Source organism: Sceloporus undulatus, chromosome 6 (genome assembly GCF_019175285.1).
Source record: "Sceloporus undulatus isolate JIND9_A2432 ecotype Alabama chromosome 6, SceUnd_v1.1, whole genome shotgun sequence".
NCBI classification, from domain to species: domain Eukaryota; kingdom Metazoa; phylum Chordata; class Lepidosauria; order Squamata; family Phrynosomatidae; genus Sceloporus; species Sceloporus undulatus.
The window spans coordinates 128,801,806-128,816,564 of record NC_056527.1 but is presented as its reverse complement, the minus strand read 5'-3'; the positions used below and the strand labels follow the sequence as shown (position 1 = coordinate 128,816,564).

At 40.2% G+C, this 14,759-nt stretch overlaps 1 protein-coding gene across 1 annotated transcript in view; it reads right to left on the bottom strand.

The window, feature by feature from the left end:
* Positions 1–14,503, bottom strand: part of NUDCD3 (NudC domain containing 3) — a 49,716-nt gene extending 35,213 nt beyond the window's left edge. The window contains exons 1-2 of the mRNA XM_042473960.1: positions 14,498–14,503; positions 12,812–13,113 (exon numbers count right to left, since the gene is read on the bottom strand). Of these exons, the coding sequence (XP_042329894.1) occupies positions 12,812–13,113; positions 14,498–14,503 (308 nt within the window). The remainder of the gene's footprint in view (positions 1–12,811; positions 13,114–14,497) is intronic.
* Positions 14,504–14,759: the final 256 nt, after the last annotated feature.

The window sequence follows — 14,759 nt, the reverse complement described above, 5'->3', positions numbered from 1 at the left end:
AGGGAAGGCAATGTAAAAACATTTTGCTCTCATTAAGCAGGCAAGACGTATATATACCTCTACAACTTCCAACATGTCATTTCCAGACGCGAACCTTAGCAAGCATCAACAAGAATAAGATGTGTAAATTTCCAATATTAAGGCTGCAATCTGAAACACGTCTACAAGGGAGAAAGCCCTGTTTAAAACAGTGAGACTTAGTTTTGAGTAAACACGCACTGTAAATATCCCTTCCTAAGAAAGCGGCTCCAGGTGCTCCCTTACCTTTCTTTAAAGAAAACTGAAAGACAGAGTTGCATTATCTGCAAAATGACTGTGTTAAGAATGTTTCAAGTTAATATGAAAACCGCATGAGGTTCAGCCATGGCCCTTTCATATGCCTTTACCAAATCAGCACGTAGCAAGCATGGCATTTTTCAGAAAGGCACACTCTTCGCAAAACCAGACTGGCATTTATTTCAACAGCCAGGCATTCAAATCATCTGTTTGACAGAAGCCTAAAGCGAAAAAGGCCCATCAAAATAATTAACAGTGAGGTCAGGAATACAACAAGGGAATAAACCCAAGAGAATGTGGAAGATTTTATAGGGGATACTTATACTGACAGATAAGCAGCAGGGGGAAATACCGAATATAGGAATGGTGCCCCTCATGAAATTCAGCGCAAGGCAAAGGCTCTACCAAGTAACAAAACTTCCTTGTTTAAGGTTAGGAATATAGCAGCCTTGAAAATAAGCCCATAAATTGTTTTATTAGCCTGGTGGAGAATGCCAGAGAAGGCATAAAGAACTGAATTTCTATGCTGGGTACTGATGAGGGCAACTGCTCTCCCCTAGCAGTCCCATTTGATTTCTGTGCTGAAGACAGACAGGTAGAAAGCACTAACTTCTCCTCCTCCCATCTTTCTCACACACTTATGTGAGACTCTACACACCTCACTGCATACAACTGGAGGTCTTTAAACAGAGGCTGAATGGCCATCTGTCGAGGATACTTTGATTTGAATTTCCTGCATGGCAGGGGGTTGGACTGGATGGTCCTTGCGGTCTCTTCCATATCATTCTATGATTCTAATTCCTGGTCAGCTATGGCGACATGGATAGTGCTTAAATGCCGCCGTGTAATTTCCGCACTCTTCACACTACTGAAGATGCACCTTGCTCTGTTGCACTTTCATCTCCATGCTGCCAATTCCAGAACGAGCCTTCCAAGCACTGACTAATTTATCCACCCATTTGGTCAGACGCATGAAGCAGTAACCCAAGTGGAAAAGGAAAACATATACCATACAGAAATATACCTGCAGCTATCCTTCTGCTGCTTGACCTTTGGGCCCCAATTTGCTTTTGTTCGGCTTTTTAAAAGTATTTCTTTTTCTTCTCTGTATACTCAGTTAATTAGTGGATCACATCATAACATGATGCGAGCTGTGATCTAGAAAAACGTATACCACAATAAGTCTGTTAACCTTTAAGGTGACATCAGGTGTGTGTGTGTGTGTGTGTGTGTGTTGAGAGGAAGAGATAGAGAGAGTAAACACTGCAGCCCCTCTGAGGCCTGAGTAGTTTCTTAGAATAGCAGTGGGTTACAAATTAATGAGTTAGCATGCATCTCACAGAAGGACACACCAACATCATCTACTGGTGATCAGAGGAAGCAGCAGGTGAAGGAAACAACAATAGCCAATAAAGGACAGCATAAAAGCTGTTGTGCCCCCTACCCAAACACTTAAAAGAGGACAAAAGCCCCTGTCACAGAGCCAGAGCAGAAGAATTACTGACATGATCAAACATTTTCATGACATTGCACTTTCACCATGATTTTAGCCAAGCCAGAAGCAGCCTGGAAGACTTGAATAAAAACCTACCCACACCATTCGATTTCCCCAGGACCACAGAAATAAGAGTTACAGAACCAATGTGGTGTAGTGATTTGAGCATTGGACTATGAGATCAGTGACAGCTTTCCCACTCGGGCATAAAGACCTACTGGGTGACCTTGGGCAAGTCACACTCTCTCAGCCTCAGAGGACGGCAATGGGAAATCCCCTCTGAAGAAACTTGTCGAGAAAACCCTATGAGATGTTTGCCTTAGGGCTGCCAAAAGTAAAAAAATGACTTGGAGACCCACAACAACAATAACCAATTTGCCAAAAGATGAATGCTAAGATATTTTGAAATCACACAACTGATTTTCCTCTATTGTGTTACAGAAGGATGAAAACAACCTTTGAGGAAAACCAAATTGATATATCCAAACTTTTAATCAGTTTCCAGATTAAAAATGGTTCTGTCTTGTCACGTTCTCATCCAGCAAGCCTACCAGAAATACCAGAAGCACGATTTCTGAGAAAAATACAGCTGAAAACATGCTGATCGTAACTATCCTCCTCCAAACATCCTTGTCAAAATTGTCCTTATACACAACTGAAATGGTTACACCTTAAAGAGCATAATGCAGAGCATGAAAAGGCACCAAAAAGAGTAGCCAAATAATTTGGACTTTGAAGCAACTCCTCCAAGAAGAAAAGCATGATGTATTGAGGCATTTTAATTTAGAAAAAAAATGACTGGTGGGGAACACAACAGAGGTTTATAAAATTATGAATGAAGTGGGCTTGTCTCCTCTTTTTTTCTTCTATCTTTGTGCATTTTATCATTCCATATGTCTTAAGAGAGAGAATGTGTGTGTAATACTAGAACTTGGGGTCTCCCAAAGACTTGCCAAAGGAGATTCAGGTCAGACAAAATGAAGTCATTCTTCACAAAGTCCTTCATTAATTTACAGAATTACTACTACAAAATATTAGGATACCCATTAATGACAGTAGCTTTTGAAGTGGATTACCATGCATGGCACAGAATGTACAGAGATCAACTGTTTACAGACAAAACCCCAAACCTTAAGGAAGGTCATCTCAAAAGGTAAGAAGGATGTCTAGTAGCTAGAATACAAAGTTTTCCCCTATTCTTTAGAGGGGTAAACATTGTTTGGGTATTAGACTCAGCTACTGTATGTAGCTGGTGCTTCTGCCTACTGTACAACAGTATCCTATAGGTCCTATTTCTCCTCTTCCATAATGATTTATTTTCCGGACAGCAAAAATAACCAAATATGGAAGACATATTCTCAGATCTTTAGGAGCAACTCTCTCCCAAATGAACACATGCACTCTGCTCTGAAGTGCATTTCTAGCACTTCAGATGCATGCCAGTTCCAGTCATATAATATCAACCTACCTAGATGTCCACTAGAAAATTGGCCTCATCCCACAAACCTTTCCATACATGTTAATAAATCCAGAGCTCCTGCATTTTTATTATAATCCATCATAAATTATACACATCAGACCTCTTTCATTTCAGCGCTTTACCTCTCCAAGCAAATATTTCAAACCAACAACCCTTCAAGTTCTGGATTCTCTCAGTTGTCAAGATAACACAAACACTTTCCTATTACATTTGCTGACTTTTTAACAAAATACTCTCTCAGTCATTTCAATTAATCATAAACTACACAGCAGAGGTGAAGGAGAAGAACCAAGAAACAAACAACCACCTTCAAAGCATGGATAATTTAACATTAAATCATTGCCCAGCTTCTCAATATAGCACTGGCTAGTGGCTCAGTAAGAGGCCAGATGAATATATTCCTTGTAAGGAGCCAGAGTCATTGACTGGCATCCTGTTAGTGAGTCATGATAACATATATCCAACTTAAGTTATTGCAATCCACTTTTTTGGTAAATGTTGAAGTAGGAATTCTTTATCCTTGGCCCTTGAGCTTTTTTCCAACTCCATGAAACAATGATTCAATAAACTATATGAAAGATTTTATTTCCCTATATCACCGGCCAGAGTCTTAGGATCCTTGGGGCAGGGCTTTCTTTTGGTCCCACCACTGGGACAGACCCATCTCACAGGATCATAGTATTGGAAGAGATCGCAAGGGCCATCCAGTCCAAACTCCTTCCATGCAGGAAAACACAATCAAAGCACCCCTGAAAGATGGCCATCCAGCCTCTGCTTCAAAACTTTCAGAGAAGAAGACTCTACCACAATCCAAGGCAACGTGTTGCACTATCAAACAGCTCTCACTGTCTGGAAGTGCTTCCTAATGTTGAGGTGGACTCTCTTTTCCTGTAGTTTTAATCCATTGCTCTAGGTCCTATTCTCTGGAGCGACAGAAAACAAGCTTGCTCCATCCTCAATATGACACCACTTCAAATACTGTACAGTATTTAAAAAGGCTATCATATCACCTCTTAACCTTCTCTACTCCAGGCTGAGCACATCTAGTTCCCTAAGTTGCTCCTCAGAGGGCATGGTTTCCAGACCCTTCATCATTTTGGTCACCCTCCTCTGGACACACTCCAAGTTGTCAACATCCATTTTCAATTGTGGTGTCTAGATCTGGACGCAGTGTTATTTCAGGTGAGGCCTGACCAAAGCAGAACAAACAAAACACAGGAGAGAGCCCTTTTGGTGACTATTCCCAAGCTATAGAAATCCCTTCCAAAGAAGACTAGGCTGTTTTCCCCACTGCTCTCCTTTTGCTGCCAAGCAAACACCTTTTTATTCAAACAGGCATTTAATGATTAATTAGGCGTAAGGAGACTTTTCAATAGTGTCCGTGTGCTGTATTTTTAACTACACTGTTGTTTTTAAATGATGACACAGTATTTAAAATCGTTTGGCATTACAATATGGTGACTTGTGGCTTAACTATTGTGGAAGTGTGCTTTAACTTATTATCAGGTTTTAAATTTTTATCTTCTTTTAGCCTTGTTGGAAGCCACTGTGGGTCCCATGCTGGGAGAAAGCTATTCTATAAACACACAAATAAATAAATAAAACAAAGGTGCTGGACAGTTTGTGCCTATAGCTGCTACGTTCTCTGTTATCGTAACTTGTTTAATAATGGTTTAACATCATAACTTTTTATCTGCACACATTTTTATCTCGTGTGAGCCAGCTTGAGTCCCATTTCTGAGAAAAAGATGCGCTACAAGCCAAACAAACCAAAGTTATACCAGTCTGGTTCAATTTGGAAAGGTATAGGCACATAAGTCTTTTTAAATTCTTTCCCCCCCTAAAACCCTGTCCTTTTAAATCTTTTTCTTTTAAATCTTTACAACTGTGAAAATGTCATGCTTTCAGAGCAACTTGCTCAATCAGCATGGATGGCCCCTTTGCAAAAACTCTTAAAGCACTGACTTCTAGTAGGAAGATACACTTGTCAGTTACATACTAGTTTGAGACATGGATGGGGGACTTTCTAATTTCATCTTTTTTATGGTACAACAGCAAGGACTCAACTTTAGGAACACTAATTAAAATGCAGCCTCTGGCAGATAGGAGAGTTCACAAAGATAGCCTCTCACCATCTGAAAGTTGGACTACATTCTGATTAAGAAATTTGGGGGAATGGCAGGACATGCCTCATTTCAGCAACTAGCTCCTAGGAGTTTCCACTGCTCACACAATACTTACACACAAAAGCTCCTTCAAAAGACTCTACAAAATACACTGGCTTCCAAATCAGTTTCAGTGACGACAAAAAACCAATTTATTTTCTGCCAGCCCTGATTTCAACTAGAGTTCAAATTTAGACATGTCTAAAACACACACCAAGAAAAACTACTTCGAACTATCCACTTCTAAATGTACAACACGGCACTGACAGGAATGGAGTTTGGTTTCGGAAGGAAATTTACTGAAGGTTTTCCATTTTAATGAGCTCAGATTTTAAGCAAAGAAATCATATTTTATTAAATCCAGTCACACACTGTCCTCTTGCCAGTAGCACTGGGAGTTTTCTTCTTGGCTAAATGAAGTCACAGCAGAAATATAAATATAGATTCAGCCTATGATAAGTTGGGCTTCATGTCCTCATTTCAAAAGGTAGGCACCCAGATCCCAAAGCAAATAACCGTGAGACTGAAGGACTGATAAGATTTGGACTCTGGCCTGCATTTACAATTCTGACACCTGACTGATGTCTCCACTTTTGACAGCCTGCCCCCTCCCACTGTGATTCTGCAATTGTCATAAAGGACAATACTAATACAAGAAAATTGGCATATGAGTAACAATTGTCAAAACAGTCAGTGACACACACTGGGCAGATCCAAAGGTTTCAGGTTCTGCTGGTTTTGTTCATCAGGGCAACCAAAATCCAAGCCCACTTGCCTGTGAACACTCTTTCCTCTCTTGTCTCTTTCTGCTAACACACAATGTTGGGTACAATAACATCCAAATTCCACAAAACAGTGATATCTTTATTGGGCCAATCAAAATGCATAACATATATGTCACACGCTTTTGAAGCTTGGCTGCTTCTTCAAAGGTGTTAAAATTAATACAAATTTTAAAAAATTGACAATCTTAGCCACAGGCCTGCATTTTGTTAAGATCATAGAGATGGAGGCCCCAAGGGCCATCTAGTCCAACCCCATTCTGCCATGCAGGAACTCACAATCAAAGCATGCCTGACAGATGGCCATCCAGCCTCTGCTTAAAGATCTCCAAGGAAGGAGACTCCACCAACCTCCGAGGGAATGTGTTCCTCTTGTCGAACAGCCCTTACTGTCAAGAAGTTCCTCCTAATGTTGAGGTGGAATCTCTTTTCCTGTAGCTTCCAACTCATTCGAAGGAAAAAATTGCTACTCCATGAATGGCATCTACATAATACTGGAACACCATTACATTGTTTGAATACGTTGTAATACATTTGTACATGGATGTGTGCCTCTTGATAGATGTACAGAATACCTAAAAGAGATATGGAAGAGACAACCTTGCTATCTGAAGATGATGAAGTCTACTGTCTACTCTAACACATTACCCTCCCTCAAGAAGGGGGGAACAGACCAGCTCCATTGTAAACTTCTGATAGAAGGTTCCTCTGAATCAAAAGAACATCTTACTTTGGAACGCCACTGAAGACTTTTTTAAAATACTGCTCTTCAAATTAACAGTGTGGAGATGTCATGCTCATGTCACTGAACTACACGTACCAACAGCAGTGCTAGGAGGTTGGTGCCCAATGATGATTACAGAGCTCCAGTTTTAGGTCACAGAAAGCTCCTGGGTATCCAACACTTGGAAAGGGGGCAAGCAAGCCACAAATGGGTCTCACAGGTGCATTAATTCTGCTATTCCAGTGTAACCTAATTCAGCTCAACGATACAGCTCCTGCTATTCTCTGTTGCTATCAAGGCAGCAGCAGATGAGCTCTAGGTGAAAGCAATCCCTTGTGGCTTTAATTACAAATATTGTCATGACCCTTAGTTTCCCTTCAGGAGCATCTATTGCTGCCGCTGCTGCTGCTGCTGTACCACACTTCTCCTAGAAGATCTTGCATCTGACCTCCAACACTGTGCTATTCCTCAAGTATGTCATGAAAGAAACTTGCTCGATTTTAAAAAACTGCATAGCTTGACCAAAAATTGTCAATTCCCTCTTACATATACACACATGCAATGGATAGGGTTATACTCCCCCTAAAAAGTAAGGTTTGTAGTTTAAGACTCAGTATTAACTGCAGATACAGATTTCAGCAGTGTCCAGAAGCATATCAGCCCATATGTAGCAAATTTTGGAATGTGTTCAGAAATCTGAAGAAGTCCATGTAAGGGTCCACAGGTCACACAGCCAGATGAAGTCATGAATTAGCAAAATAAGAGGTAACTCCTAACTTGCAAACTCTTCTATGAGTGGGAATTAAGACTTCTTCTTCAAAGTGTCATATGTGTTAATGGTCACATTCACCAAGGAATCTATTTTGGCCTAACTAGTCACTGAAGTACGTACTTTTCCATCTTGTGATGGGAATTCTTCCCTTAACTCAAGAGCTTTCTTTTGGACTAGAACTCCCACCATCCCTGTCAACTGGTCACGTGGGAAAGGGATGGTAGGAATTGTAGCCCAAACAATCAGTAAGGCACAAAGTTGGGTAAACCTGCCCTAGAGAAAGCAGAAGCATGCCTTGTGCCGATATGAACCAACCTCAGCCTACATGAAATATCACATTTCCCCATATGCACATGTCTGGGTTTTGAGATCTTAAAGGGAAGGCTTTCTCTTGGACCACTATTCTTAGAGGCACATTTGGTGAGGACATGAGAAAGGACCTTCCCAGTGGATGATCCCAGACTACAGAACTCACAGTAAGCGAGGTTGGTTCCTTTTCTCCTCTCTTTCCACTAGACAGTGAAAGACCTATTGATTCAAAGGCTTTTGAACTGGTTGCTTAGAAGGATCTTTTACTGAGAGAGGTGCTATACCTTCCCCTTGCTGTGTTTTTAGTGGTTTCAAATTGTTTTAATTCAGTTTTTGGTTTTAAAAATAGTTTAATTGTTTTTAAATTGTATTTCAATATTACCATTGATTAGATTTTACCTATATTTTCTTTTAATTCATGTTGTAAGCCAAATTGGCTTTAAACTGGGAGAAGGATGTGATATCACACAAACACTTTAAATTGTACTGGTCAGAGATTATCAACCAGATAGGGCAGGAAACTTGTACAGCTGGCTGTTCATATCCACATATTCCTTACCCACAGATTCAACCATCCATGGCTTGCAGAATGTTTCAAAATAAATTCTACCCCCCCCCTTGATTTTATATAAGAGACAGTATTTTACTATACCACTGTATTTAGTAAGCATCCATTTTGCTATCCATAGAGAAACCTGGAACCAAACCCCAGTGGATACCAAGGGCCCACTGTACGATTATTCTTATCTTTTTGCCTTTAACCACCATGTAAATACTGTACTGATTTCCTTAAGGAAATCCAGTTTTACCTTTACTTCCTTCTGTGCACAATGGGTTCCTACACAGTCTGTCCCTGCTATACTAGCTTATGCTACCAAGAGAGAAAGCTTAAATCCCAAAGTTCAATTGTGTCAACAGAAGAACCAATAAAACAAAAGTTTAGCTATGAACAGAGGAATAAAAATGAAGGGAGAATTGAGAATCAGAGTCCAGCAATGTAAATAGAACCACGAAGACTGCTCTGTGGCACATGCAACACTATTTTAAATACTGTGAAGCAAATATATGCAGAGCAAAGTCTATAAGTGGGCCAAGTGAGAAGGCAGGCACTGAAAATAAAAAGGAGCTGAGCTCAGATATCAAGAATGATGAAGGGAACTGCTTGTCAAGGCAGATGGGAACGTCTGGGTACAAACGGGTAGAATTCACAGCTCTGCACTCACCAGATGGCAATAAAATAAGACAGCTCTTCCCTCTATTCCAATCCTTCAGAATTGGGAGACATGAGGATCAGGTGATAACCAGGTTCTGCAAATGATCTTTTATAAATACAAGCCAAACTTAAAAGCCTTGGAGAAAATTATCAGGGACATGGATGTTTCACCACCTTCCATTAAGCAAACATAAGCATGCCTTGCAAAACTTTCAAAAGTCTGATATCCTGCATCAAACTGTAAATGTAGAAGGAGGAAAAACTGTGCCATATCGATTCCGTATTTATGAAACACCGTAGTGAAGTTGCCAAATTATACTAACCTTGCTGGCACAGAAAGTAAGAAATATCTGCTACGCTTGAATATCAGGGAACTCATGCTTCTGTTTCAAGCTTTCCAGTTTCACAAAAAAGACTGGTGAAGGCAAATGGTCATAAATTTAGAAAGCAATTGTGTCAGTCCCCTGTGACCATTTTACTCAGTACTGTCCACATTGACTATAGAGATTAGAGACTGAATCTTTGGCATACAAAGCACATGCTCTATGATCAAGCAACAGACTAACTCTCAGTTACAAGAATATCATATGACACATCACACACATTACACTTCTGTGCCTTCCATTTTTTTCTGACTTATGATGACCCTAAGGTGAATTTATCATGGGGTTTTCTTGGGCTGAGAGTGTGTGAGTCATCCAAGGTTACCCAGTGGGTTTCCATGCCTGAGCGAAGACTTGAACCCTGGTCTTCAGAGTCATAATCCAATGCTCAAACCACTACACCATGCTGGAGTGGTATATTCCACAAATACTCTCTTGCAAAGAGATTATACATATTCATGTCAGACTTTAAGTATTCCATTTCAATGGAGAGCTGCTCTAATTGGAACTAAAACTGGATTTATTCCATAGGCTTCAATCCTACACTCACTTGCCTCTGAGTAAACAAGGCAATGTCTATATGTGTATAAGGCTGCACTGCCATTCAGATTTCATTTAACACATATCTGACCAGGGCTAGTACTTAGTGGGTTCGATTCCTTGCTTGGCCACAAAACCCACATAGCAACCTTGGGCAAGTCACACTATCTCAGCCTCACGGGAAGTCTATGGCAAACCTCCTCTGAACCAATTTTGCCAAGAAAACCCCATGAAAAACACCTTAGTCACCAGAAATCAGAAACAACTTGAAGACAAACCACAACAAGAAGAAGAACTTAATCTGCACAGAAGAGACAAGAAGAGTGAATAAGTTATTCTGGTCAACGCCCTCACAACAGGAAAGCCCTAAAAGGATACAGGATCTCTTCTATCAATTCAATATGAGTACTCCCTTAGAGAATCATAGAATCATTATAATATTAAACTTATGTAACCTCTCTCTGCATATACACAGTGTATTGCTATGGGTTATTACACTCTTGAAACCCATTTCATTCAACTTTATTCATTCTACTGCTTGAAAACACCCCATATCTGAACAAGGCACTTCATCTCTAGATCAAAGGAAGTAATAGTACTACTTTATTCTGCTTTGGTCAGGCTTCACTTGGAATACTCTACCCAGTTCTGGGCACCACAATTCAAAAAGAATGTTGAGACATTGAGGCGTGTCCAGAGGAGGGCCACCAAAAATGGTGAAGGGTCTTGAAACCATGCCCTATGATGAGAAACTAAGGGAACACAGTATGTTTAGCCTGGAGAAGAGAAGGTTAAGAGATGATATGATAGCCTTGTTTAAATATTTGAAGAGATGTCATACTGAGGATGGAGCAAGCTTGTTTTCTGCTGCTCCAGAGAACAGAACGTGAAACAATAGATGCAAGCTAAAGGAAAAGATTCCACATAAACATCAAGAGCAGGTTCCTGACAGTAAGAGCTGTTTAACGGTGGAACACACTCCCTCGGTGTGTGATGGAGTCTCCTTCTTTGGAGGTCTTTAAATAGAGGCTGGATGGCCATCTGTCGGGGGTGATTTGGCTGTGAGTTCCTGCATGGCAAGGGGGTGAACTGAATGGCCTTTGTGGTCTCTTCCAACTATATGATTCTATGATTCCTGAATTTAAAACAAATACAATTATACTGAATATATCCAAAGCAGACATACTGTCTAAGCAAGATATAAAGATAAGTATTCACACTATTGAAAATGTTCATGAGGTGACAGATCACTCTGCAGCTGAAACATATCTCTAATGAGACTTGGAATAACTAGTAGGCTGTATGACCTACACTGAAGTTAGTTAAGTGAACAAGTATTTTTGTCTCCAGGTAAAAAGAGATGGAAATTTTGTTTTATAATCTCAATTTGCATCCATTTGTTGCTAGAATTGTACATAATTCATAGCATCTTCTTAGCCAGGCTTTCAGCACTGAATTTTGTCTGGAGGGGAGCCTCAGAGAGTTCACCAGTTCTTCAATATGTTTGTAAGCCCACGCTATCCATTCAGTGGATGCAAGCACCACCCAGTGGCAAATATATATCAACTACAGCAATCTGTACCTTGTGCAAAGTCTTGAGCATGCCAGAAGTGTTCTGACAGCAGATTCCTGAAGATAAGGAATTATAGTAAACAAGGTGGAAGTATTCTTGGCCCCAAAAACATTATTTATTGTTTTGAGTCTACAAGTTATAGAACTACTTGGGATATCTTTTCCTCAAAACTGAAAGAATTCATATCATCTTGGTGATGGCAGTGTAAAGGAGGTGTATATATCTTTGTATATATGTGGACAGTTTGATTTTTTTATTTTATATTTTATATGTTGTAATTTTGTAGCTCTATTTAGTATTCTATTGATATAGTCAGCTGACTAATCAATAAACGTGTTATTTGTATTTGTACAACACTTAAAAGTGAATTGAAGCACAGTTCTATTTAAAATAAACACATTAAATACACAAGTTAAAACAGTTTTAAAAACACATTTAAACACAGGGTTGAAAATAAACAAGGTTTTTTAAAAACAACAACCAAGTATGATAGCTTTTTCAGTTTAAACCAAGTTTTTTTTAATTTAAATTAGGTTTTTTGCATTAATGTGTAGGACTGCACCAATATAGGCCTGAATCAGAAATTAAGTAGCGAAATGTTATTCAGATGTTATGGCCACTAGCTTAAATAATAATTGTTCTTTTAAAAAGTGCTCTTTTAAAGCAAGTTGTTTTGTTTGAACTTACGTTAACTGAAGGATTTGTTTCTGAACGGCATTTCTTGAACTATAAAATAAAGTGGTTAAAAAGACGCAACCGATATTGGGTACTGGTCTAACAATGAACAACTGCCAATAAACTGTTAATAGCTTAAAATGTTTAAATTCAAACAGTCATTGTTTTTCTAGTAGGAAAATAGTAATAATAGCCAGACTTTTAAAAAAACCCAACAACATTAGAATAATCAATTGAAAATCCCGGAGTACTTTTTTACAAGTCATTTGGTTTAATCCAAGGTTTAAGCCACGTTTGAAACCAACTTGGTTTAAACCAGCCAACCCTGTTTAGACATAATAACATAAAGGGGTTAAACCTTGCCAGCTCATTAACTTACACAAAACATTCACTACATAGCTGAAGCACTTTCACAGTCTCTCACCTGGGCTTGGTTTCTACGGGGGCAGCAATAGCCGCTGGTAGTTCTGCTGCTGTACTTGTAGCTTCTGTTTCTACTTTCTCCTCTTCTGGTGTGGGTTCCTCTGACTCCACAGCCTTTCCACCATCCAGTGTTGAGTCATGTTCCACTGCTGAGTTGATCTCGACCTCCTCAGCTACAGCAGGCTCTTTTATTCTCTCTCCTGCAGCTGCCAGATCTTCCTCTCTCTTTTTAATTTTTTCCTCAAGCTCTTGATGCCGTCTGTCATCATCTTGACGGGCCAGATGTTCAAAGTTTTTGAAAGCCTGCAAGTGTTAGAGAAATCAAATAAAGGACCTAATTGTTAACCTATATAGATGATCATAGGAGGCCTGGCAAACAGGTTACTCAGTTTAGAGAGAGGACAATGCCTCCTGTTATACCAGACCACTTCAGCAAGTGCTTTCAAGTACTGAAACTTTTAAAGCAGGATCAGTCCATAGTATCAATACCTTTAAAGGATGGGAAACTATGGCCTGTTACAAAATGACAAAATAAAGCTGCTTCGCGTCTCTTTGGAGGTATGCTATTTAAATGATGCATGGGTCTTAAGAGTCCGGAGGTCGCGCCAAAGCCACACTCCGTTCCTAAGCACTGGAGTGCAGCTTTGGTGCAGCTTCCGGATTCTTAGGACCCATGCATCATTTAAACAGCATACCTCCAAAGAGACCCGAAGCAGCTTTATTTTGGCAGTCTGTAACAGGTCTATAATGGCAAGATAAACAAATAAATGCCTAGTGAGATGCCACAGGATTTCCAGAAAGAGGCCATAAGGGAAAAAAATAACTAACATGGGGCCTGAACAGACAGGCCAAAATAAAGCTGCTTTGGGTCTCTTTGAAGGTATGCTGTTTAAATGATGCATGCATCCTAAAAGGCCAGAAGCCACACCAAAGCCATGCTCCAGTCCTAAGGACTGGACCACAGCTTTGGCTCAGCTTCTGGCCTCTTAAGATGCGTGTGTCATTTAAACAGCATACCTCCAAAGTGGCCCAAATCAGCTTTATTTTGGCCTGTCTGTTCAGGCCCAAAGATTCTTTAAGATGTCACAGTATTTTGTGCAAACATTGATAGAAATGAGGACTGCAGTCAGGAAATCGGAAGATTAAGAATGGGGATGGTGTCTATGAAAGAACTAGAAATGATTCTGAAGCCCAAAGATATACAGCTGAGCACAAATGTTAGAGTCATACAAGCCATTGTGTTCCCTGTTGCCCTGTATGGATGTGAGAGCGGGACATTTAAGAAGGAAGATAGGAAGAAAACCCCTTTGTTTGAGCTGTGGGGCTGGAGAAGAGCGCTCACAATCCCATGGACTACAGCCAAAAGGACAAAGAAATGGGTCCTGGAGCAGATCAAGCCTGGAAGAAGCCAAGATGAGAAGACTGAGACTGTTACACTTTGGACACATCATGAGAAGGAAAGACTCATTGGGAAAGACAATAATGCTGGGAAAGGTGGAGGGAAATAGTAAGAGAGGAAGGCCACAGGCCAGATGGATAATGGACTCTATTAAGGAGATCACAGGTTTTATGGGGTTGCGGGTATTAAGCAGAGCTGTGGGGGACAGAGTGTCTTGGAGATGTCTCATCCAGAGGGTATGCAAACATAGGATAGCTAACCTGATTTCTATCCGGCTTTTAGGCAAACCTGCATATTAAGTAGACTGCATCCATTGCTGTCTTGACACAATGATCTGGGGTAGCATTTGACTTCCCACACTCTTCCAGTGAAAGGGATCTAGGAGTGCTAGTAGACCACAAGTTGAACATGAGTCAACAGTGCGATGCAGCAGCTAAAAAGGCCAATGCTATTTTAGGCTGCATTGATAAATAGAAGTATAGTGTCCAGATCAAGGGAAGTAATAGTGCCACTGTATTCTGCTTTGGTCAGCCCCCACTTGGAATATTGT